General features: G+C 40.7%; 1 protein-coding gene across 4 annotated transcripts in view; it reads left to right on the top strand.

The window, feature by feature from the left end:
- The window catches only part of LOC122871787 (receptor tyrosine-protein kinase erbB-4-like), a 253,808-nt gene extending 230,128 nt beyond the window's left edge, over window positions 1-23,680 (top strand). For 2 of the 4 annotated variants that reach the window (XM_044187166.1, XM_044187165.1), the window contains exons 21-27: window positions 1,984-2,145; window positions 4,956-5,031; window positions 5,279-5,425; window positions 9,272-9,369; window positions 9,615-9,785; window positions 11,388-11,673; window positions 12,682-18,569. In XM_044187166.1, coding sequence (XP_044043101.1) covers window positions 1,984-2,145; window positions 4,956-5,031; window positions 5,279-5,425; window positions 9,272-9,369; window positions 9,615-9,785; window positions 11,388-11,673; window positions 12,682-13,535 — 1,794 coding nt within the window. In that variant the 3' untranslated portion in view covers window positions 13,536-18,569. Of the gene's footprint in view, window positions 1-1,983; window positions 2,146-4,955; window positions 5,032-5,278; window positions 5,426-9,271; window positions 9,370-9,614; window positions 9,786-11,387; window positions 11,674-12,681; window positions 18,570-22,779 lie in introns of those variants that run through there. The other 2 variants (XM_044187168.1, XM_044187167.1) reach the window with 2 other exon arrangements.
- The last annotated feature ends 3,620 nt before the right edge of the window (window positions 23,681-27,300 follow it).

Here is a 27,300-nt window from a genome sequence, read left to right as displayed (position 1 = left end):
ATTGCCTGCCCGAACCCCCCAGAAGTAATCTATTTTAAATACACTTGAGTAAAAGGGGGGCGTTTTGGCCCTTGTCCCAACACATTGTCTTCATGTTGGTGGGGAAAGAGGCACAGGACTTCAGCAAAAAGAGGCACACAGGATAAGGAAGTAGGAAGTGTCCCAACTGTTAGATAAAAGAAAAAGAGAGTGAGAGACATGCAAACACACTAATAGATAGAAATATTGCAAGAGTCACCAACTCTCAGTCTTGTATTTGCGTATAGGTGGTCTCCGGGTGGTCTCTGTCAGCGTGTGTGTGTCTATGCGTCTGTCTCTGCGAGGCCGGCGGATGATGGATGAGGGCTCAGCCAGCGGCAAGCCAGACGTCGGCGCTATCGATTTATCCTCACGTTCGTCTGGGAGGAGGCGGCGCGGGGCTGCTCGCCACGACAAGCATTTCAACACAATGTGCCTCGACATATGCCCACACACACACACACACACACACACACACAGACATATATACAGTATTTTCACCTTAAGTATTTCAAATGGGCAATGATTCACTCATGCCAGCGGACACGTGAGCCTTGGTTGAAATTTCTTATTGTCTGCTGAGTACGATGACTGCCTCCCTCCTCACCAAGGTGTTTTTATTGATCCACCTGCAAAGTGTCATCCACTTGTTTAACATCCAATCTAATACACTTCAACTGGAACAGCCTTGCCTGCCTGGCTCATCGGGCTGTTTTGTTCAGTTATGAGCACAGAAGACTGAGAGGAGTGTGTGCGTGCGTCAGGCGAGCGTGTTTGTGCTCACAAGGGCATGATGAAACTTGTGCGTGCTTCTGTGGATTCATGAAGAAAAGGTGACGTGTGTGTGTGTGTGTGTGTGTGTGTGCGTGTGAGCTAGTGAGTGTGTTTCTACTTGTAGGATGAGGTAAATCTTTGTGTGTGTGTGAGAGCATGCTCGCATGACTGCAAATAGGTTTTTGTGCGACTGTCAAGAGTCCCAGCTCCAATCCAGCCCATTGAGCAACAAATTAAGGCTGCAAAGCAAAGTTGCCATTCTCTCCGTTCAAGGCTTTGTTGTTTTTCCCGTTACTTGCTTTGCTCATTGGGTGTTCATAATCAACGTTAACACATTGGAAGGACATCCATTGTTCTCCCTGCCTAGCCATCTTGAAAATGGGCCCAATTACCGAGGACACGGAGGCGACATGTCAGAGACGCAATCGCAGTTCTGACTGAACAAGATTACACTTGAGTTGGACATGTTACAAGAAGTAGATATAGATGTTGCACACTGTGCCAACACAGCCAGTACTTGTTTTATCTTCTAGTTGTACCAGCTGCTTGGTCCAGCTTTTGAGCAAGAGTGGAGAGAAATACACTCCTGCAAGATGTTCTTTCCCCTGCATAAATATTTAACAATATTACAATAATATCTAGTGTTAGCAACTGCTATACATTTCAAATATGTTTCATCATTTACCGTGCAGGAATTTAGAGACACTGAAAGCCCATGCATTGCAAAAATCTGAGGATTTCTAATAAGGAATTGTCTGTAGTGTTCACCCTGGAGTCTCTGAATGTATGTTGACGTGATGTCAGATAACTGCATCTCAGAAACCTTGGATTTGAAGAATGTTTTGTACTCATAATTGTGATCCGAGAAGCTGTTCTGCTGTATTTTTCACTCATCAAAAGTCTGAAGGTCTGACTTTGTGACATCTCTGAATTGCTATAAAAACTACCTAGAATTCTCTCTCTCTTCGAGTCATATATATGAGGTATGATAATGATGAAAGATTGAATCTAAATGTCTGCGTGGGAGTGCGGTTAATGATTATGACAGTTATGACTGTAATTTTATGTTAGTGCTGAGATTTACCGCATCGACGATCTCATACTGCTCCGATCATGGAATATAAAATGATAAACAGCTGCAGAGATCGGATTCACAGTAGTATCTTGCCCTTTTTTCTCTCTCCCTCTCAGGGGATGATGTACCTGGAGGAGAGGAGGCTGGTCCACAGGGACCTGGCAGCCCGGAACGTGCTGGTGAAGTCGCCCAATCACATCAAGATCACCGACTTCGGCCTGGCGCGGCTGCTGGACGCTGACGAGAAGGAGTACAACGCAGACGGGGGCAAGGTTGGTGTAAGTGGAGGCGTGAGCATGTTTTGTGTGTGTATGTACAGTACTTACCTGGCTAACAGCGATTTAACACACATGGCAGCTTACATAACAATGGTTGACATAAGTAGTAATATTGCGACCAAAAAGTAATAAAACAAAAGGTCACAGCTGGTGACAAGGGAAGTTTGTGAGGCTCCAGGGCCAAACATATTTGTGTCTCTCTCTGAATGTGTGTGTGCATCTATGTAGCACTGTAAAGTGCTAAAAAAGGCTTCAGCTAATGATTATTTTCATTTTCAAATAATCTACTGATTATTTTATTTTTGTCAAAAAATCAAGACTGTATTTCGCTTGTCAAATTACCGGAGCCTGACGCAATATCCTAAAAGGACTTATTTGTGTGGCCAAAAAAACCCCAAAGTATAACATTTTCAGCGGTATGAAATGAAACACTGATATATGAGAAGCTATGAACACCAAGTAGTTGGTATTAATACTTGATAAATGAATTTAACGATTAAGTTATTGTCAAAATTGTATTTTCAAATAATAATTTCAGCACTAATAGTAGAACGGTAGGGCTTGTGCATTTTACATTTTTATACACTGAAAAATTGCACAGCACACCTGCACACCCCAGCCAATATACATTTGCAATACTTACTTAATACTTGTTTTGATACGTACATGACACATTTATAATCTTTTATCTTCCTTTTTTTATCCTTTATATTTCTTATTCTGATTCCTATTTTTACTTAAATGTTTATTCTTAATGACACACTGGTCTTCTCAGCACAGCCTCAAGAGTTGCACCCTGCATTTCATTGCACATATTTTATGAGGAAGTGACAAATAAAACCTTTGAATCCTAAATCTTGAATTAAAAATGTGTTCACTTTTAGAATATGTCCACACTAAGCCAGCTAAATTTGAAAAAGCCTCTTTTTGTTTCTTAGAAGGCATTTTTTACCAAACTAAAAACAGAGAATATAACTCTTAAAATGCTCTTAAGCCTGCTCAGACACTCCGTCGCAGTGGCAGTAAAGTTAAGAAGGCCAAGAAAAATTTCACTCACCTTTTTCTGTGATCACTCATTTTAAGTGTAAAGCAGCCAATCACACAGCACAGCTGTTGTCATTAACTTGTAGCTATTTTTATTTTGTCAAATGTCTTCGCAATGAAATGAAACATGAAATAGTGATTTGACAGACGTCTCAATGCAGTAGCACTGGAATTACTTTTCGCCTTGGTTCCCAGGTAATATTTATAACCTCAAATCAAACCACTGTTTTTTGCTCACTCAGTGGTCTGGCAACAGAAACTGAAAAATATGTAAATGAGAACAACTAAATCATAAGTGTGGCTGTAACACATTAGAGGTGATGATGGAGTGCAGAAGAGGTTCAGAACAGAGACAACAGAATAACCAGGCTGTGTTGGCTCCACCTTACAAGATGTTGGCTGTGATGCATAATGTTTTTGTTTACCAGCTAAAAAGGACGAAAAAGAAGAAGAGATTTAGCCTTTTTCCTATTTCATATCAGGTATGTCAATGAAATGGAGATCTTTACAAAAAACCTAAAAACCACATTTTCTCATGTAAATGACATTTTCAAATGTAGCCAGCTTAGTGTAGATGTAGTCTCAGTCTGAAATGTTGCTTTGTGAAAAAATGAGGTAAAAACATAAAGGAATGTATTTTGTGTGTCGAGGAGCAACAACTTTACCAATTTCCGAGCTGTGAAACTCGTTTGGTCAGGGAAAGTCTGGTGAACTTAGTTTCAGTTAAATATAATTTACAAGCACTTCATCCAAACAAATAATGCAGCCACAGTTCCAATCAATTTGTTTTGTTTGGGGACCCAGACTACATTAATCAGAAGCCCCTTCTCTTTTCCTCGCTTGAGACTTACTATGCAAATTGTCCTGATCAACTCCCTTTATTAAATTGGCTTCTTCACTGCTGCATCTATTCAACTGGAGGCCTGAAGGTAGTCACTGCATCTTGAGTTGGAGTTTGAGCTGTGGGTAAATAAAAAAAGTATTTTCATAAAGCAGACCAGGTGGGTTTGATGCAACCATCTGAGTGATTGGCTCCATGTTGGTATTTACTGATGCCTTGATAAATGAGAGCTGTTATCAGCAGATCTACATGTATGACATAAAAATAGATGCACCATGAGAGATAAATCAACAGAGATGAAAGTGGAGGCGCCGTATCACATTTCCAACCTGAAGAATTTAATATCCCCTCTTCCTGTTCATTTCCCTGAAGAGCAAGCGTGTGTCATTCTCCCACACAAAGGGAGGGGCTGTATTTTAAATGGTCGGTGCGTGTACATGCGTGTGCATATGTGCATTCACATGCAAAAGGCCAGATAATTGCCTTGTTCAGTGGGCTCTACAGCTGAAAATTCCCCTGTACACTCAATATGGAAATCATATGGCAGTTGTCAAAATGTCAAAAGGGCCTGTTGTTATTACTATTTCACACACTTCCTGCTCTAAACGTATGGGCTATTGAGATAATGTGAGACAAATGGCCACTACATTCTCATTTAGTATCTTAAAATGCACACTCACTATTGATGATCCCTGGGTTAGACTGAAGCTAATCAATCACAGTACTTGAACAATATTGAACAAAGCAAAACTATGGTTGAAAGCACTGTCGATTTCCCAATATCTCACAAACGCTTGATTAAAAGATGGGGCAGCTGTTGAGCAAAATAGCGCAATGGAAAATTGTCTGCAGTTCAGGGGTAAATAAATACGATAAATGCTTATACTGTAATTCAGATTTTATGTATCTATTCCTCTCTCCTCAGATGCCCATTAAATGGATGGCTCTGGAATGCATCCACTACAGGAAGTTTACCCATCAGAGTGACGTGTGGAGTTATGGTGGGTGTTAAATGTATTGTTGTTGATCTGTATGTGTAGACGTCACTGTTTCATATGCTCATACCTGTGGGAGGAAAGAAGTCAATGACCTGAAATCCTGTTTCCTGTATTTGCATTTTCGCCCCCTTATCTGTCTGCTTGTCTTGTTCTCTGTTGTTCTCTGGCTCTTTGTTTCACTTTCCCATCTCTCCCTATCTGTCCTGTTCTCTTCTTCTTTCTTTTCACTTTCCACCCCAACATCCTCCAGGAGTGACCATCTGGGAGCTGATGACATTCGGAGGCAAACCCTATGACGGCATTCTCACACGAGAAATCCCAGACATTCTGGAGAAAGGGGAGCGTCTGCCCCAGCCACCCATTTGCACCATTGATGTCTACATGGTCATGGTCAAATGTGAGAAAACACACTTACAAATGTTCAAACCAAAAAATCCCACATACATACACTTACAAACAAGCATCTGCATGCAAAATATGGTTTATTGGAGGCAAGCAGCACCGAACTGGCACCCAGACATACTTCCCAGACATACTCCTACATTTTTGGAAGAAAATAAATGCCACCAGAGTCCAAAAACTGCAATAATAAATAGTAAAATACAAACCTAAAATAAAAAAAATAATAACAGTTCAACATTTTCACTTTTATCCTTCTTCCTAGAATTAGATGACAAAATCACTACTCTCCTCATATCTGTTTGCTAAATATGTAGCTGGAGCCATCAGCCGGTTAGCTTAGTTTAGCATTAAGACTTGAAACAAGGAGAAACAGCCAGCCTGGCTCTGTCTGAAGGTAAAAACAATGCACCTACCAGCAGCTCTAAAACTCACTAAATAACAAGTTGTTTCTTGTGTAATACATACAGAAGTGTAAAAACAACAAGTTGTGGTTTTACGGGGGGTTATGTGCTGGACTATTTCTTTGCCAGGAGTAGTAACTTCCCTGAACCTTATTGTCAACATGAGGTTGCCAAGCAACTAGCAGAAACTCCAGGAAGTTATTGCTCCCGGCCAAAAAACAGTCCAGCACATAGCCCCCCTGAAAAACCACAACTAGTCATTTCTACACTGTTTTTTTTTTTTTGTACGGATTTAATGTGTTAAATTATAAGCACAATAGGTGCTGTAAGATGAGTTTTGTTACCTTCGGACAGAGTCGGGCTAGCTGTTTCCCCCTGCTTCCCCTGTGTTATGCTAAGCTAAGCCAACCTGCTGTTGGCTGTAGCTTTATATTTAACGGACAGATATGAGAGTGGTTTCGTCTCATCTAATTCTCAGCAAGAAAGCAAATAAACATATTCCACAAACTGTCAAACGATTCCTTTAACTGAGAAATTATTTTTAAATGAAACAACCAGATGTGAATGTTAATTTTTGGCAATCCAGTGAAAAACCTGAAAATCTGAATACCTGAAAAAAAAGTACTTTCAATCACATTGATACAAACATCCTCTGAATACAATATCAAAATCAATAACAGTCCTGCTCATTGATTTAAAACATTGCCTGCAATGGTCTAATACGATACGATATTAAAGGGATAGTTACCTCAGTATAAACGCAATAGCAAAGTCTGTGACACTGAAATCTTATCAAGGTATATATCACCAAATTGTGCATCCATAATATACATCATTGAATAATTTGTATATTAAAATGAGTCCTCAGTGAAATAAAAAAAGCTAGTCTCTTGCTACATATCACACATTTCTAAACATAACTGTTGCCTCAGCCACAGGTGGCAGCATTAAAGACAATGTTACAGATCAGCACTCCAACACAGTAAGTGTTGTGGAGCGCATAATCTTATTTCTTTATTTTTAAATCATGTTTATACACTGCTGCATCTCAGCTTGAGGTGCCACAGATGAGTTGTAGTTTAATAAAAGGGTTCATATTTTTAATATTCATCTGGTAAGGTGTTATTTGAGCTCTGGCACTTCGATTCAAGGCTGGAAGAGAAGTTGATATGTAAAGAGAGATGAAAAGTTAGAGAAAAAGAGATGTTGTTATAATACTGATGAGATGCTGGTTTATGGTCTACAACATGTCCTCACCAGGGACTCTGCCCACATCCTTGTTCGTGTCATCCTCCATCTGGACTACCACACCTCTCTCCCAGCCGACCTACCCCAACTTTCGCTCCAACCTGTACAACTCGTCCAAAACCCCGCCTTCTCTTGATCCTCCCCAAATTCTCCCATGTCTCTCCCATCTTGCACTCCATCCCCTGGCTGGATTCAGAACCATGGTGCTGGTGTACATGGCTGCGGAGGGATCCACCCTCCCATATTTCCAGGAAACGGTCCAAACATACACGCCAATCCATGCTATGAGATCTGCCAGCTATCGGCTGCTTGGCTATCCTTTCCCTCGCACCAGTCTGGTCATTGCTCTACCCTGCCTGAACCCAACTATGGTGACTTGTCTGTCACTCCTGGTCTTCTGGTGGTGGCTAAAATTCTCATTAAAATCTCCTCACATCAACTTCTCCCCTCTGACTTTTTTGCCCCTGCCATTGCAGTTCTTAGTTCTTTTTCTTTTTTAATTATCTAGTCTTTATTGTCAATAAATATTGTATCTGCACTATGAATATACTTATTATTAGCTCTTTGTAGCTCTATGAATTTAAACTTATTCTACTGTTGCACTACTGAGTCGGTTTGGATGAGGACAACAGCAGAGTGCTTAAAATGCCAAATGTGTTGAAAGAGAATAATGTAATTCAGCTTGGAGCTTAATATCAAAACATATTCCCATGACAAAAATGTTAACCCAACCGAAATGTCACATTATCTAATTGTTTTTTTCCAAATGAAAAAAGTACTGCCAATGGCTTTTGACAGCATGGAAGCAAACCATGAAAGCCCTGCAGCGATTTAGCCTAGTAACAATGCCAGCTGATTTCTGTGTTTCCCCCTGGAGGAGGAGAATAAATGGTATGTGCCACGTAAAATGTGTCTGGATAATAATGTGATAAATGCTAAGGTCAAAAGGATTCCCTTAACTTAACAAGCAACAAAAATGCTTGGGGGGTTCCCACATATTCCTGATTTATTAGTAATTTTTAGGGCAGATATCTGATATATATATCATGTTACATTTCCATATAGCTGTCAGTTTTATCCACTATAATGCTGAGCAGCTTATCCTCTCTACAAGTTTAAAATCTTCTCCACACACACCACACATATTTGCAAAAACACCACAAGCACACACAAATCATGTCCACGTCAGGTGATCAGAAATAGCCAAAAGAGGTCAAGTACTGAGTCAAACTAGCAAGAGGGTCATAGCACCCCGTCGAAGCCAGAAAGAAGCTCAGAAATCGGCCACATCAATTGTAATTACATGTTGACTCAGAGCCATTGTTTGTGATTTGGTGTGCCGTCATACTGAGTGCCCCGCCGCCTCAGCGCCACCCCAATAAAGATGAAATAGAGTTTGATTGCTGGAGTAATTGCACCTCATTTAGGTAATGTGCCTGCGTGGGGCGCTAGAAGCAGAAATTAGATTAACTGAGTGAAGAAAGGCAGGCAAAATGACAACAGAAAGGGTCAGGGTTTATTTAAGGACAGCTAACTTTAGACCGACAGTAGTGTTGGAAAAGAATGAAGAGCTTTTATGAAGAGAAAACATACATTAGACCACATATTCTGATTTGATAACTGAATCAATGTAGTGAGGATAAACAATTATTTTTTTTCACTGTGTTAACTGCTAAATTTGAGATAAAGTAAAATGAAGCAATTGTATTTTGTTACCAATCCATGGATTTCCTCCCCTAGGGCTGCTAAAGGCACCCAGACCCTGCTTTACCCATCACTGTTGTAGAATATGTAATAGGGATGCAGGCACTGAAATCAGCAGCTCAGTTTGCTTACTGTCTAATCTGAGCTGAGACACCACCTGGCCTTTCACTTCACCTGCAGGGGTTTGCTGTGTTTACTGCAGCCGTGGCCTCAGGAAGATTAAAGTAGGCTGGCGATCAAAATGAAAGACACTTTCCTCTACCTTTTAATAAATACCTCTGGAACTTGAGTAAAGTGAACACCATGCCTGCTCATTCAGTGTTCTCTGGATAAATGATGGTTAAAGTTAAAACGATTAAAATGAATGCATTTTTTTTCAGAACTTTCATAGGGATAACACAGACATGCATGCCCATATACAATTCTAAATGCATGCACAACTTTAACTCCCCTACATCCCTCTCCTGCTCCATCTTTCTCTTCCCCAGGCTGGATGATTGACGCAGACAGTAGGCCGAAGTTCAAGGAGCTGGCTGCTGAGTTCTGCAGAATGGCTCGTGACCCCCAGCGTTACCTGGTCATCCAGGTGTGTTTGCCTCAATAGGCTCACTGTCAGAGTGATAATAAGGCATTTATGTGTAACCATCCACTTACTGGACAAATAAATGTGGTGAAAATATGATGAATATATGATCATCTGAGATATTTTGTGGGTCATTTTTGAGTATAACTTAGCATTTCTGGCAATCATAGCATCTTTAAAAATTAAGTTAGATTAAACTTAAAATAAATTAAGATACATTTTGATTATGCCACTTGTGTACTGTTTAGGGAGACGACCGCATGAAGCTTCCCAGCCCCAATGACAGCAAGTTCTTCCAGAGCCTTCTGGATGAAGAGGACCTGGATGACTTGATGGATGCTGAGGAGTATCTGGTGCCTCGAGGTTTCAACATGGCTCCACCGTCATACATAACCAGACCTCGTGTTGACTCCAACAGAGTAAGGACACTGCTTAAGCACACAAAAACATGCAGAAAACTGCTGTATCTAAACATTTTGTAATTATTAATTTGTAAGATGTAGTCTGGAGATGGTTGATAAATGTGTCAAAGTACTTTAAAAATGACATTTACAGGTGTTTAAGCATAAAACTTCACTTATAATTACATATTTTAATATAATCACACATCATATCTCCTTATAAAACCCTTTCAAGTCTACTGATTTGACTTTAACTGCTAAACATAATCTGGTCAAAAACTGCTCAACTCACTGTCCTCTATGTGCTCAAGGTGGTTAAGAACTTCAAATACACTGATGATTTTCCTCTGCTAATGGCTCACCTCCATCATTTCCATCCCAGCGTGTGTGGCTTAAACCTGGGCTCTTTATGTGCTCGCTCCCCAGGCCCCAGGTTTCATTACTCAGAGCTCCATAAGCAAATAACATAGAGTCTCTTAAAATGCAGGAGCCATTTACTAACAATGAGTGCAGGCTCGGCTGTTTGCTCTGCAGCATGCACCATGTGCCGCTGGCCCACAGCTCTGCATCTTATGCACCTTTACCCCCATGACCTACCCATTTGCTGGCGGGTCTTTGTTCCTTGACAAACACACATGTACCAAAAAACACACACGGTAATCCATCCAGGGACCTGCTTGTTCAAGGTCATGAATTGAAACTCTTTTGATTATGCAGTCAAAAGCCCCTGCATGCTCAAACAGGGAAAGGAATTCATTGTTAAAATCCATCGGCTGGCTGACTTTGCCACAGGAAGTTAGTTATTCAGGTTGCGCCGCCGCAGATGCAGTCAGATACAGGCGGTTATCTAATCTGGGCTGATTTGCTCTCACGCTCATACTTGAAAAGAGGAGCGGATAATGACTGGTTTTGAAGAAGGGATGAACAGAGAAGTTTGGAGGAGGGGGAAGTTGATTGCAATGGAGGGAAGACGGTGGGAGTAGGTGACAGTTTCAACCCCAGAGCGTTTCCTTTTTTTTCTGTTGTGTTTTGTAGCTCTGCTTCCTGTAATTGCTGCTGTAGCGCTAGCAGTTGGCAAGAGCGCAGAGGAGTAAGCCTGGACTAAATAGCCCACGGCAAGCCAACACAGCACCACAAGAAGCCCTTTGCTTCACATGTCATGTTTTCTCTTTTATTGTGGGGTTTTTTGTTCTTTTTTGAGGTTCAGGTGTTCGTCATAGCTTTGCCTGGCTGACCCTCACAGTCTCTTAAGACTGATGACTACACTGGCAGAACTTTGTTGGAGAATTTTACCTTCAGGAGGCAGCTGCATGGGTTAAAAGTATCACTTCCTGTGCTGCAGATGGCATACAACTTAAACTGACTCCAACTTGTCCAACTTTTTGGCATCCACACCATGTGTGTTTGTTGTGGTTCAATTGAATTATAGACATCTTTGTTTGGTTTGTTAAACAATGTTGTTCGAGCTCTTCTATCACCAAATAGTTGCACAGTTTCATACAAAACCTGCTTCAAAGTTTCCAGAGTGGCTTAGACCAAAGAAAATCAAACCCACCGTTTGCTCCATAACATCAAAAAGCATTTTTCTTGTTTCTACCCTCAATCCACCCTTTGCCTCAGAACCAGTTTGGCTATCGAGATGGTGGTCCAAACTCTGCAGAGGGCTCTGTGGCAGGTGCCCAAGCCTGTGTGAACCAGGAAGCCACAGGCGGACCGGTTCCGGCCCTGGAGGACCAACGCTGTAATGGGAGCCTGCATAAGAAGAGCCTGAGCCAGGCTGGAGGAGAGGACAGTGGGGGCCAGAGGTACAGCGCTGACCCCACCATCTTCCTGGGGGAAAGGGCGTCCAGAGGGGACACTGATGAGGATGGATACATGACACCCATGAAGGACAAGAGCTCCTCAGGTACTCTAAGTGAAACACAAAACACAGTAAAGTACCGTGAAATAAATGTTGTAGCCACTGGAATCATTTAGAAGTGGCCCTGAAAGTCAAGTCAAGTCAGGTTAATTTTCCAGAGCACTTGTAACAAGCAGATTTGTTGGGAATTTCTTTACCAAAGGTGAAAATAAGTCCAAGAAGAAATTCTGCAGCCCTACAAGGCATTTTGTGGTTATAACTGCATTTTAGGAGTTGTAATCCACAGCATGGTGTAGATAATCTTAAACTTACAACCTTAACTCATTATATTCATTTCTCAACAATCTATAAAACACAAGTAACACAGTGCCATGGAAATAACTACACAATTTAAATGTAAAACAAGTGCATCTTGTATTGACTACGAATTCTAGCCTAGTGCACCTTTTCTATGTTCTGTCATCTCTTTGCTCATTCAGTAAATACGATCTTTTGTAGTGTGTTCTGCCTTTCATTTTGCTTGTTCATTTCATTGATTAAAATTCCTACCGAGTTTCCGTCAACAGTGTATGTCAGCTACTACAGAGTCATGTTTTGCCTTTGATCATAATTCAGTCCATCAGCCCTGCTCTTGCAATACCGTCTTTGATTTTTGAGCAGCTCAAAATATAACAAAGCCTGCAGCAAAATGCATCTGATGCAATGTCAAGGAGCAGAAGAGTGGGCAAAATCAATAGGTTTCGCACCCCACTATTATAGCGCTTGGAAGCAGTGAAGAGGGGTCATTTGCTGGCATTTTCACCCCCGGCAGATGGAGTTTCCAGTGCCAAAGAACTGCTGGCAAGTTGCCCGTCCTGAGTGGCTGCCATTATTGCCATTATCATCTCCATCTTCTCTCTTCTTTAGCGAGTCTTTCAATTTCCATTTCTTTTGTTCTCTTTTCTTGATTTAATTTCTGTGGATCTTTTGTTTGTCCATCTTATACTCTCATAAACTCCTTTTCTCTTGTTCTCTTGTTCCTACCCTCGCTCCCTTTTCTGATCTGTGCTACAGAATACCTGAATCCCATTGAGGAAAACCCATTTGTCTCACGACGTAAAAACGGTGAGATCCACGCCTTGGATAACCCAGGCTACCACAGCACACCCAACAGCCAGCCCAAAGGAGAGGATGAGTACATCAACGAGCCCCTCTACCTCAACACATTCCATAGCCCTGCTGAGCTGGGCCTGGAAGCCCTGAGGAGAAATGGTCTACCCTTACCCACCCAGCCTCCTTCCTCCATCTCCGCCACAACTTCAGGCTCCCACCTCCCGCTTACCATCCAGACCAGCCTGCCACACTACCCCCTCCCCACAGCCCCCCTCCCCACAGCCCAGCCCTCTCCATCTGGCATGCCTTGCCACCATGGCCCACCGACTCACATCCTCCATGCCCATCTCACCGTCAAACCTGCAGGACAAACTGTCAATCCAGGTGGCAGCTCCACCAGCCAGAGCCAAACAGGAACTACTGCCCAAGCCCAGGTGTGCCAGTCAGGGGCCCTGTCCACTTCCGCCACCATCGGGCATGGCAGCCTGCCAGCCTACCAGAGCCACGCCACCTCGCACCCCGCTAGCTTGCTGAAGCATGGAGGACTGACATCAAGTAAAACCAGTGGAAAGAAGCTGAAGGTGACCTTTGACAATCCAGAATACTGGCAGCACAGCTTGCCTCCCAAATCGTCTAATCAGGCAGCCCCTGACAGCGTCCAGGGAGGTTCCACCAACGCCAAGCTCTTCTATAAGCAGAACGGACACATACGGCCGGCGGTAGCTGAAAACCCTGAATACATGTCTGAGTTTTCCCTGAAATCTGGTACTGTCTTGCCACCTCCACCCTACCGGCAGCGGAACACTGTGGTCTAGATCGTTCTATTTGACATACGTTCCTCAATCTGACTCTAGCCTCCAGCAACCCAGACATCCTCTCTGGTTCCACTGTTCCACACAGAGGGGAGTGGCCACAACCAGAGCCGCCCCCAACTCTTTCCAACTAACGTGCTATCTGCTGTAGACTGTAGCGACATCAGAAGGAGGTGGACCGAACCGAACCAAGCAGAACCAACTCAGACTCACACACCTTCACTATATCCAATCCAGTCCATTTCTGTTCTGTAGATAGAGACTGCGCTCCATTTTACTGAGAAAGTGAAGGTTATGGTAGTTTTTGGCAAACAACGAATACATGACTGTCACACAGCAGTGGACATACCGTGTTGTCCCAGCGAAGTAGACCACAACAGTGTCAAATAAGATGGATTTGACTTAAGGGACCTGAACTCACTGCCAGCCACTGCGGTGTCAGTTTCATAAGAGGAACAAGATGTTTTATTATTTTTGGTTCTCCAGTATAAAGGTCCGAGGATGAACAATACTCTTCTGAGGGTTTCTGAAATAAGCAAACAGACAGAACAAATACAGTCTGTTAGATGTCAAGATGTCTGGTTTTGTGAATGACCTTGTAGAGTGAGGCGAAACAGCAAAATATGGAGGAAAAAAGACTGAAAGGTTTAGTCTGGAGAGTGACTTCCAGTAACATAAAAGACGGAGCACTGAAAGCTGACCAATCATATTCAATCTTTTTGCCTATAGGATTATACCGTACGTTCTGGAAAATTCCATCAGATATGTGAAACTCATCTCATCTTTCTACTGTAATTGTGATACTGTGATGGCCAAAACTACAGTGATCCTTCCTTTCACATTTGTAGTTCAACCATGGACTTTTTAACTTGCCTGAAAACACGCAGGGCAACTACTGTTTTGTTGTTTTTGCTTGACTGCTGTCTACTTGGAAAAGCTGATCAAAAACAGCTTTTCAAAGCCAAAGGGGAAAAATACACTGTAAACATTTTTATAAACACTGGTTGCAGTGGTGAAAAGATGGATTTTTATACACTGGTTTTCCCTTTCAGATCATGAAGCTAGCTTAGATGAGTAAAGAGTGTCTTTACCATAAGAGTGCTGAATGGTGTGATAAGGCCATCCATAAAGCAGCTGAACTCAAAATGGTAGTCCATTTCATCTCTTTTGTTCTATCCTCACTCCCTGGTAGACAGGGAGTGAGGGAGCAAAAGAGAGGAAAAAATCTACAGAGAGGGGACGGAAAGTTCATACAAGCCGCCTAATGAAGACCTCAAGGAATGAACAAGACAGCACCAGCAGAGCACAGTAAAAACAGACTACTTTTGTGTGTGTGTTTATGTCTGTGTTTATGTCAGTGTGAATGGAATGAGTGTGTGTGTTCACAAATTAGCAAGCCAGTTTGGCCCCACAGGGAATATCATAGAAAAAGAGATGCAGTAGAAGTCGGTGATGGTCAACAGCTAAAAACCCTCAGTACCACTGCTAACCAACAGTAGACTCAACACTGGTTCGACCTCAAACAAGGCTTCTACCATATGACTGCAGTCAAGTAGAAAATATTACATGTTTAATGTCACCGGTTTGAATCAAAAGCTCATTAAGTGACCCAACAGCACCAAATGGCACCAAATCTCTGGGAGATTTTCACAATTTTAGGAGATCCTCAACTGTCTTGTTATTCTCCTTTGGATTGGGTATACCTGAGGCTTTATGCAGAATCTATTGATACACAGAAAGTGATGGTTTTGTGATTTTTAAAATTGTGCCAAAATTAATTAATTTAGAAAATAGAGTTTGTCTCTGTCACGGTGTTAATTTCTAAGTGACATGACCCTTTTGGTAGCTACCACTTTTTGACTTAATCACTCCTCTCTATGACAGTAGATTTGGACATGATAAATTTTTCGCAATCGTTGGTGAGTCACCTGACACCTAATTACTACTACCAATATTGGTAAATGTGCCAAAATTGGGTTGTTTTTTTTCAAGTGCAGCTGTAACGTAATGTGTATTTTTTCCAACACTGAATCTTAACTAGCGCAAATGGCCACTGTTCGACTATGCCTCTGATCCATCAAGACTTAGCATCTCTTCTTAGCCCAGAGTGACATCATCAAAAGTATCCCAACTGAGTTTTACTCTTGAGACCAATAGCGCACTAATTGCCCCTTTACTCTCAAGAGAATTGAAAATTGCTGGTGTAGAGCCATTATTTCTTCCGCCAAGCCATACTGAACACCAGTGGGTGGGAGAACACCACAAAGCTTGCCAAACTTACAAGATCAAGACAAAAAAAATTGTAATGATGGTTTACCTCAGAGGTCCTTTTGCAATATCTCACTAGAATCACATCTTAGTTCAATCATTATGAACAAAATATTGTAGTTCCTGAACCTTTAGCAAGTTTTTCTAGCCATTTTCTGTGGAACATTAACATTATTGCTTTTCATCATTCTGCTGTGGCAGATCCCTGTCCAAGCTATTTTCTTGTGTAGGATTAGCTTTATTTTGTGTATTTTAATGTCTCTGTGTGTGTGTGTGTGTGTATGAAAGTGTTTGTCTGAGTGTATGCGCATGCAAAGCTGTATATGTCTGTCCTCCCCATGGAGCACTTTGATCGAACTTGTGGGTAGAAAGAAAGGATTTCCACCCTTCGTTACTGAAATATTCAACTTGTTTATCCGGCCGTTTACCACTTCAGAAAGCAAAAGCTTTAGCAAAAGTCCAAGGAAGGTACTGCAGCCAGGAGTTCATGAAGAAAACACATTTTAGGTGGTACTGACCATCTTCAAGAATGTCCTTGTTTCCAAATTTTTTGTTTTCTTCAAACAGTATTTATAATTCTGCTTTGATGCTATCATGATTATTTTATGAAGGAGTATTTTGTAGTCCCTTTTGGAACTCCAATTCAATGAAATAGAGACAGCATTTAATATCAATGTGAAATATTTATAGCGCGTTTGAGCTTGTTTATACAGAGCAATGGAAGCGTCTGCCAAATCTGGGTTTCAAGAAGAAGAAAAAAATGAAAAGCATGATGGTGGTGAAAAGGAAAACATACGCCTTGGTTTCTCTCTTGTTTGGCCTAAATTATACTGCAGACCAAGGCAACATATGTATTTGAATCAAGAATAGATTAGACTGCAACACTGACGCGACGAATGGCCTCACGTTGTCGAGAGCACTTCAGAGAATCCAAGGCACTCAGCAACCCTCCGCTTTTAATTTAATCTTCTCAAGAGTTTATTGCCAGAAAAGGAAGAAAAACATTCCTGTACACGAAGATCCAAGTCTGACTTATTTTTGTCATCCAAAGGCCTTGGTTTCCTTTTTAAAGTACCCCAATTTGTTTTCTTTTTGTGGAAGCAATCGTTTTTCCTCTCTACTGACTAATATATCTTTTCTTGTTTCAAACATATTTTGCCTTGGCGTTGGGCTGTTACCTGCTGCTATTTGTCTCAGCCCTAAACACTCTTGTGGCTCATGGCAGTTCAAGAACACGCCATTGCAACTGGTGTGTAAGACTGGTCACTTTTTTTATTTTTACTTTTTACAGTTTCCTCCGAGCCAAGGTGCAGAGGCATGTAGCCATGTTGTACTGAAGTGAATCCTTCAATATTTCATCCTCAGCAGTTACCTACCATATAGGCTGCGATAGAGTCTAATGTATAGTACAATATCACCTTGCATGGTACCCAAAGTAAGTGTTTTACTGCCCTCCACCTTTGTATCTCTTCAATATTATATTCTAGTTTCTGTCCAGGGAGTGGACAGCGTGGGAGAAAATAACCAGATATTTTTACTGAATTCAGTAGCACAAACTGGGAATCCTTATTTCTGAAATCTTTCATGGATTTGTTTGTGTATATAGTACCCTATATAATCTTTTAGTTTTTAGTTTAGAGTTTTGGTTTAATTTTTTCCATGTTATCAACGATTGTTTTTCTTCAAGGAAAAAGACTTGAATCTATGATTTTTTTTTTCACTATTGTGTCAATTACTGCACATTATTTAACATGTTTGTCATTGTAGCTGCAATTTTTAGTTGTTTGCATCTTAATTGCACAAATCATCGCTTATGAGTGGAGGTCATTAATTTTCTGTGTTTAAATTATCAGATCAGTATAAATGTACAGAATCTTTGGGGTTTCCTCCAAAACTTATCTAACACACTTCAACAACAAATGTGAATAATATTTTTATAAAGCACTGAAATGGCCGACGTGGTGAATTTGTAAATAAGGAGGCAATGCTTTGAATTTATATGGTCTTCTCTCCTACTGCTGTTTTCTCCTGCTTATAACAACTTGTACAAAAAGAGCCGTACATATTTGCTTTATGTAAGTGTACCTTTTGACTAATGGGAATTTGATTTTAAAAGTGCTTGTTGACACTTTCACATGTGAAAACTCTGTTCAGTGGCCCTTTTCCAGAGCTTTGTGGCTGTCCTCATGTAATGTTTCAGTTTAGTCGAATGCTGTAAAAGTGGTGACTGGGAAGGGGGGGCGGGGGTTAAATCCACCTGGTATCTCCGTTTCGCGTCCCAATGTCTGCCATATTTCATTTCTCACTCAGTAATGAGAACACCCCAGAACAAGCGAACAATACCCTTTTTTCCTCTTTATCTCTCTATCTTTTTAATTCTCATAAAACTGAAACCAGTGTTGCCAACCAACCCAGATAAATTGCATTTGGGATTCAGTGTTACCTTCTCAGCTGGAAATATTACTGAGCCAAGTCTGACCTCCTCCTCCTCTTACTGAAAGGCAGAGCATAGCCTTCACAGTACAGTACATCCTGTTTTTCGTTCATTTCTGATTTGTTTTGCATGCTTTTAGAGGAGACGTAGTAGAGAGAAGGCTTTCCCAGAAACTCCTCCTGGCCTACGTTGGCTTTCCATCCTTCCCCGTGTCCCAGTTATTTGAAACCATACCCTAAGCTTTATATCATAGAAATACCGTTCCTCATGTTTGTTACATGAATCTGTCAAAAGTATATTTTTAATTTAATATAAATAAAGATTGATTCAGTATATGTTGGTGATTTTGTGCATCTTTTGTGAGTCTTACAGCTAAACAACATGTAATGCTCAAGTTTAATAGTTGAGTTGGAGTAGATGAAAGAGGAACGTTTTGGATGTTCTTTAACACACTTCCTGGCAAGATTAAACAAAAATCTTACACAGAAAATTATTCTCAAAGTAAGTCTGTTTTGGAGAAGGATTATACCAGATTTTTAGAAAAATACCTATATAAATTTACCTGTCATCCTTTTAAAGTAGTGTATCTTGAAATCAGCTACATCAGGGACTGCTACACAACTGTAACCCCAGTAGGGAGTCTGTGTCTTGCTCAAAGACACTTCAGCAGGGAAGCTCTAAACCCATGATCCCTTTGCTCGACATGCCACCCTGCTGCACGTAAATATAGCAGAAAATGAAAGCCCCGTTCGGTTGCTCTAATGCTCACTCTAACAGCTTTAATAATAAAATTTAACAGATGGTGTCTTTAATTAAGACGAGGAAGCTCTCAAGTTAGAGCGTGCTTATTTTGACCCAACTTCTTAAGATCAACATTACACAAGTTGCACTGGAGGCGAGATTCTGCACTGCACCACATTTTCATGCTCAAAAGGACTTGCAGATGACCAGCTGCATCAAAAGGTCCGCAGTGTTCTCCTAGCCTCTTCCAAAAGCTCGCCTCAAACAGGCTAATGTGTGGATATAACATTTTGCTCTCGTTTTTCTCTTGCCCTGTGCTGCGCTTAATCTGCTGTTTACCCAAGTGTTGGTTATGTAAACTGGCATAGGCAACATCGTTTGCTATGCAGCGCTTCTCCATTGCTGCTGTGCTGCAATCCCAGGCTTTCATTTCAATCATAAATAATACAAAACTGTCCAATGGCAGAATATGAGCTTTCTGAAGTCACGGGTATTAATACTAATAAGGCAATGGGGTGCTTTAAGTAAACACTGTTTATGAACAGAATCACCCCCCCCCCCCTTTTCCCTCTCTCCTCTGTCTATTAGTTTCCTCAGAGCACTGAGAGTCAATTAGTAACCACATCTAGTTCCTCCATAGTAATTTAGAGAGGGGGCTTCTGCTGCAGAGTAACAAAATCTGAACTATTTCCAGTTATATTCACATATAGCTACTTATTCAAGGGTTTTAGGTCTATTAGGTCTGCCTGCTTGAGTCACTGTCAAAAAAGTATGCTTCCCATTTGCTACGGAAAAGAAAACTTAATTGATACTCACTCATTCCATTCCTAATGTTGAACTCACATAATAGACAGATTATCTTGAACATTAAGCACACTTTCCGACAGGACACATTATCACCCTCACCAGACAGCAAAGGGGAGAGGTCACTGTTAATTTGGCAACTGCTGTATAACCATTTGTCAATGTGTTACACGTCTCCTTTATAGCTAATCTCCCAGCCTGCTATCGCTGCCAGGAGATGGGTTTCAGCTCCATCCCAGAGGCCTGTAGCAATTATACTTACAGCTGCCCTGTACACCTGTGACATAGTATGGTGATGACAGCTCGTCGCTGATAGACCATTGCTGTTTTTGCAGCGTGTCACCTTGACGGGTTGTTTTACCCACACCAAAGAGAAACAAGGTGACTGCTTTAAATTGCTCCACAAGCTTGATGATTCTTTTGTATTACGGCCTAAGGTTTGACCAGTGTGTTTCTTCAGCTGCAGTTATTTTGTATACAAGTATTCTCATCAGGATTCAAAAGCCCTGGAAATAGAATTTAGACCATCAGACCAAAATATAATTCCCCACATAAAATGACATTCTTCAAGGGTGTACTCATTTCATGACAAGGGAAACTGCTTTAAAATGAAGTTACTCTACTGAAATATAAACTAGAAAATACAGCATATCAGTGAGCTAATATATCTTTGTATCCTATCTGCATAAGAATACAAACATATAGGCCTGAAAATGTAAATATCCAGTTCATCCTAGGCAGCAGTTAATTTATATATCTAATGTTCAACTAACAACCTAATTATTTGCTACCATGTTCAATGATAATTCTGTACTGATTTACAGTTGACTTTTCACTAAGCCCCATCCACCTTAGTTACTGTTTCTATGCCTGTAAAGCTCTCTAGCACAGTACATGTAGTTGTAGTTTACAATGATAATGATGGCAGATTTACCACTAAAAGTTATACATTTTTTAAAACAATAGGTCCTTGATTTCAGGTAAACAAACACAGCTTCTCATCTGTAGCTGGTGACCTTCAATGTTTGTTTGTTTTTTTGGCTGAAATGACACCTGTCACTAGCAGATTTCATCAGCTGTAGCTAGCTAGCAAATTAAGGTAATGTTATCCTCATGAGTTGGTTGAAAACTCAGTCTCCAGCTGACTTTTTAATGTTTCCACCTGACTAATTTTAAAACAAGAATCCTAAGGGTTTTAAATATGCATTTGATGGCCACATGCATGATATCGTGCTAAAAGACTCAGTCTAAAGCTGCATGTCCCAGGCAAAAAGTCAGCATCCTCACCAGTTGATAATCCATGTAGAGGACATGGAAATAAAGAGTTAGTCTAACCTGTTGTTAGTCCTAGTTTTACATGTATGATAAGGAAAACTCTAAGATCAGACTCATTTTATTCTAACAACACTGTTTGTCTGCTCAGTTTAATTAGACAAGCAAGAAAAAGGTTAGATTCATGCTTCCAGGAACAACTCCCACACAGAGGAGAAATACTACACAGTGGATATGCTAGTCATGAACAGGGCTTTTTATTGGAATCAGTAACCCCACAAAATAAGTAAATGCCGCTATTCTTGGAAATAATACAGGGTTACTACTGTAGATAGTAAGCTAGTTAGCCGGGCATGTTAACGAAGCATCTAGAGCAGAAAAACACACTGTTTAATTCATTCCTCACACTTTTGCTCTTGTATTTTTGGTTTTGTAGAGGGTAAATTCTTTATATAGGCTACAGAGCATTGCTTTTACCACAGCCCCATTCAAAGCTTGTCAGACCTGCTGTGCCTAGTTACGGTTGCTAAGCTGTGATTGGACAATTGCTGGTGCAGGGAAGGGTTTAACGAAAGGTCAATTAGCTATTCATTTATTCTGTTTTTAGTTAGTAGTCAGTTAGTTGTTTTTTTTTAACATGACCTACCAATTGGATATCAAACCTTTCTAATCATCTGAATTTTGTAGGATTCAAGCTGCAACAGCAAGGCTGGCCGTGTAATGTCTGTTAGAAATTGTTTATCTGTTCCTGTATTAATCTGCTGCTTTATTCTCTTCATCATGTCAATGCTAATTTGACATCATTACTCTAATATTATATTGCTCTTTTTAACTTCAGATGGTGTATTTACATTCTAATGACATGGAAAATGCCCCTGGTGTCACGTAATGTGCAATTATGTTCGGAATGTGTCCATTATGTTGCTTCCATAATGTGTTTTAAAGATATTAAGCATAAATCCCACTTATCTCCCACCATGAGGCTATATCTCCCCTGTCGTGTCATGACTGCACATGATTACGATAACACACAATTATGTGAGTTATGTTCAATGAGATCCAGAGTTGGTGCAAGAAGCAGGTTTTCCATCTAAAATCAGCTGCAAAGTATGGCCAAGAAACAGATTAGAACCACAATTTAGCCATGATGACTAATTTCCAAGTTCATAGAAAGTCTCCACACGGCTGTAAAAATATTGACAGCTCATGGTGGTTTTGCATTTTAATCTCTTCCTCCTCCATTTATCCCCAGATTGGTCAGAACCATGATGTTTATATCAAATATGATTTCTATAACTGAAGTCAAGATAAATCTGAGTTCTGTAGTTGGAGTTGTTTAACACGAGAAATGTATATTTGTCATTTCACAGTTGATAAAAATTTCAAATGACTTTTTATGGCTTTAGATAAGAATCCCAGGTAATCACTGAGTCATTTGTATCAACAGTCCTATCAAAGCCATACAGATACACTGAATAGTTGTTTTGTGCAGCCTATGTTATCTACACTTTGGATCTACACTCTTGAAACTTCGCAAAGATTATTATTGACTCAGTTGCAACAATTTAAATCTTAAAATTATTCATTTTTAAATCTGTTAAACGTGAATGAAAGATGCCCATTTGTAATAATGGTACACTTTTATTTAATGCTGTTGTGGATGTCGTATCAGCGTTTTTCCACTGACTTGAGTCAAAACTTGTGAGATATACTATGTCCATGCCTTAGGCTCATACAAAAGTGTGGGGGAAAGAGAGACCCAAGGAGACCTATCTGCAGCCAGCCAATGAAGACACTCAGTCCAGTCTGTAGCTGAGGATTACCACTGAGAGGAGGAGGAGGAGAAAGAAAATGAGACAAGAAGACAACTTCCCGGGAGGCAACTTTTCAACACAACATAGTAATCAGGGCAGAGACGGCAGCTGAGGAGGCAGTAGAGTAAGAAAACGAGAGGGAGAGAGAGAAAAGGCCGAATGGAGGTAAAGGTTGGGCACAACAGCCTGAGGCAGACTGTCGAGGGCGGAGAGCTGCACAAAATCACCTCTGAAAGGGCGAAACAAGGAGCAGGAGAGACAGAGTGGATGATAGCTGAAGCTGCTATTGACTGGATAACTCATAACAATATTGCTAGATGCTCGCGTTTATAAAATGGTTTTAAAAAATCTGCACAATATATAAAAATGTGTTCTTCAATGTAAAACTAAATATGTGTCTACACTTCATTCTGTGCGAGATTACATAAACAGGCGTTTGGCAGTAGTCTGAGTCATTTCACAAGCTGTTCTCAGAAGATCCATGAGGCTAACATGACATGAATGCACAAATATGTACTCAGGTCTTTAAAATTGAGAACTGTACTGTGTGCCTTATGGTTGTAATACAATCTGCCAACTATTGCACAGCTACAATAGGTCGGATTCATGTGCACACACATTGTACAAACTTACTTACTTCCATTTGTACTACCACATTCTTGCAAGCTTTTCTGTCTGAACAGGCTTAGAATAACACACTTTTTACAGTGTGTGCCTTTTTAGATGTTTTTGTAATATGAGGGTTACATTATTATTGTTATTATTATCACTTGCTTTTTAATGGCACAGTATGGACGTCCACTGCTGCCAAAAATAAAATAATGTAATCAAATTGGAATTTAGTTCTCCATTTGTGTGCAAATAATGCATGACAAAATTAAATTTAAAAATCATTCTCATTCTGAGTTTGAGAAGCAATACAACATAATGTATTATTTCTGCCAAAATAATTTAAATATTAAATCATTTTCAGTGCACTAAGAAACATAACACTGCCATGATAAAATTCAAAGTTAAATTGATGTTTCGTTTTCAAATTGGCCGATCATGTGCAACCTAAGCTTGAAAATGAAATATCCAACTGGATCTCGTAAAATTTACTTTTAATGATGTCCTGTTTTTAGCTAATTTCTAATGAAGATTAAAGGGGAATGGGATTTTTTCATGGTCATTTCCAGGCCTCTTTTGTGAAATCTCTCAAAAGTCAAAACCACTGGGTAAGATAATAACATCAAATTAGTTGAAATGCACCAATCAGATGACACCATTCCACATGCTCTGGTTTCTGGCAAGGTTCTGCCTCGTATACACAAATTTATGCTCGTTTTTCTAGAGAGCTGCTTGAAAATAAACATGCACACAGATGAAAAGTGACATTTCAATTGGGTTTAATGATTTTCATTTTAACATTGGCAGAACTGGACTTCCATATAACAGAACATCTCATGTCTTTTTCTTGATGCTGCCTCTCACACACACTGCAGACAACACTTACAGGTAAACATGCACCTGTCCACCTACACACACCCCTGCACAAACACGCTCACACCTTTACAGTTATGCAGCTGCAAGTGTTCTTTTTTGTGGCTTAGTGAGGATTTTCAGCGAGAGGCATCTGACTTTTTTCTCTTTATTCCTGCAATGACCTCTAGCAACGCATACACACACACACACACATATATATACACACAACTATACACAAACACACAGACTGGCCTGAGGACAGAGATGGAGAGCTCTAATTTCCACAGGGCCCGCAAAATCTCTCCATCCCTTTTAAACTCAATCTCCTCTCTTTCTCTCTCACAAAACTACACACACTTGCAGAATCATCACATATATGGACAAGCACGCACACACGTCCACACAATTTTGTAAAAACACTCATGAAAGCATGCATAAAAACTCAGGAAAGTCAGGAATCTCTTTACTTTTCTTAATTTGAAACTTAATTATCCTACATACATTTCTTTGGTTCCCCCAAAAATTATAGTTTGATGTATAAGTGCGCAGATTCATGAGCAGGCAAAATTGGTTCTGTAACCAAATAGTTACAGGTTTGATTTTTGCAACAGCTAATGCACATCCATCAGTCGTTTCATGTCCTGCTGGGTTTTTTTAGTGAAGGCACCGAACCCCTACCTGCTCACTCCATCATCGCACTGGATAATAGCATCAGCTAAATCCCTAACATGTAAAGAGGCCTGGAGACGTCCAGATGGTCTGTAGCAGCTCTATAATTTGTCAAAGAAAATTATGCTGAACAGTGTAAGAAATTAAGCAAATACAGAAAGCATTTCTTCCCTTTACTTTATGTGAAGTGCTGTTAATAGATGAGGCTAGCAATGTTTCATGTTTTTATTTTATGCAAGATTTCCATGATTTTTTTTTTTTTGCCCACGATTAATTAATTTTAATAACAATTATTGTGTGTACAGCCTGATATAGCTTGTGCCGTACAGTTCCTAAACTATTTTAAAAATTGTTTTTCGTTCAACTGAGAAGATTGATACCACTTGATTGATCGTCTCACCTAACACACGGCAAAAAAGCAAATAAGCGTATTTCCCAAAATGTTGAACTATTCCGTTAAAAGCACAAAATATAGCAACATACATTGCATTTGGGTGGCATAGTCCTTCATTACAATGAATACGTTGGTCCTCTCAGCTTGTCAGACTGGCAAAAACTGCATCCCTGAGCATGTTCATTGATGTCTGCCTGATAGAGATCAATAAGTAATGCATCACCAGAACATCAGAAATATCAATAAACAATGATGTTCCACAGTGTTTTAAAAATGTAGCTTTACACACTTCAGTTTCTTGTATTTTGCATTATTACAAATGTCAATTAGTTTTTTAAGCTAGGTTTTCTGACTTCTGAAACAGAGCCTGTAACTGACTTTGACTGTCTACAAAGCCACTGTTATCCATTTCTCCTGTATCAGGTCTAATTTTCTGAAGTGTACTTTATCTCCATTTGGCTAGCTGAGGACTGCAAGTGCATTTTACACAACATTAAGCAAGCAGTGAATCACTTTTAAGAAGTGCAAGAACACAGAAACAGAGAAAAGTCCTCTTTGGTGTCTCGCCCTTTGACTCTGAACACTTTGATGCGGCCGAATAGAGCAAAGGGGGCATCTACCCGCTGCCTATCTGCATCCGCTTTCATCCAGGAATGATGTTTGCCTGCGGAGGGATTCCTGCAAATGTGAGAAAAGCCAAGAAAAAGTTACTTTTATGCTCTGTTTTAATTAATGCAACCACTGAGGGCTATGACGGGGCTACCGCTGTGATGAATCAAGATGACGGTGTGCATCTGTGCATGTGTTTTTTTTACCCTCTTTTCCATATGTTGATATACTCTTAGAGCATAAAAGTGGCCTGTTCTCTCTCTATGTATGTATGTATGTATGTATGTATGTATGTGTGTGTGTGTGTGTGTTTGTGGCTTTGCAAATGTGTCAGTGTGTTTGTCCTACCAGCTTCTGCCATGACTGAGTGTCTCTAATTGAGTGTGCTGTTCACTCAGACAGGAGGTCTCAGACAGAGTTGACATTCAGGCAGTGGAAGGCCACCATCGGGGATGACAGCTGATCATTCTTCTAGCCAGCACCCTAATTAAGCGGAGATGGAGGGAGAGAAGGAGAGAGGAATAAACAGAGAGAGAGAGAGAGAGAGGCTTTTTAAACAACAAACAGGTTCCGCTTGCTTCCAATCAAGCATCCTGTCCTGCTGTTTGGTCCATTCATAATGGGTGGCCCCTGGTGGGTAGAAAAGCAGCCAACACCCCACTGCCTTCCTGCTCTCTGACTGAGCTCCTGTGACCACACCGCCTCCCCCAACTCTCTCAACCTAGCATCTTTCACAGCACTTTCCCCAATTATACCAAAGTCGTGAGCTCCTGTGTGTGTGATTTCATTGTTGCCAGAAAACATAGAGAAACGTCAAGCTAACGCCGTCTTCCTGTCTCTCTTTCTCATACACACATGCAGAGACATACAGACGTGCGCACACACCCTTTTGATGTATGGAGTCAATCAGACTCCATTGGACAGTCTTGTGATAGCCTCAGGATATTAGCAAGCTTGCTCTCTGCTCACCCAGATGATAAACTCTTTATGGGTCCACAGGCTTTTGTGGAGCAATAACAGCATCTCCGGCCTTTCTCACTCTTCGCCATCCATTTTAGTATAACTCAAAATGTGAGCAGTGTAGCAGCCGCTGCTCGGAGCGGCGTCGAAGACTTCCTGGGAATGGTGATGAACAAGCAAAGCCCATACAGGGTCAGATGAGCAACTACATTTTTCTTAATCAGCATTACCCACCCAACCACACCGTTATCCTAACCCTATCAAACCTAGGCATGCACTCATGTCTAAGGAACATAACAACCCGTGATGATAGGTGCAGCTATTGTTTCCACTGATTTC

The sequence above is a fragment of the Siniperca chuatsi genome, linkage group LG24, assembly GCF_020085105.1.
Source record: "Siniperca chuatsi isolate FFG_IHB_CAS linkage group LG24, ASM2008510v1, whole genome shotgun sequence".
Lineage (NCBI taxonomy): Eukaryota > Metazoa > Chordata > Actinopteri > Centrarchiformes > Sinipercidae > Siniperca > Siniperca chuatsi.
This window is presented reverse-complemented; position numbering and strand designations above follow the sequence as displayed.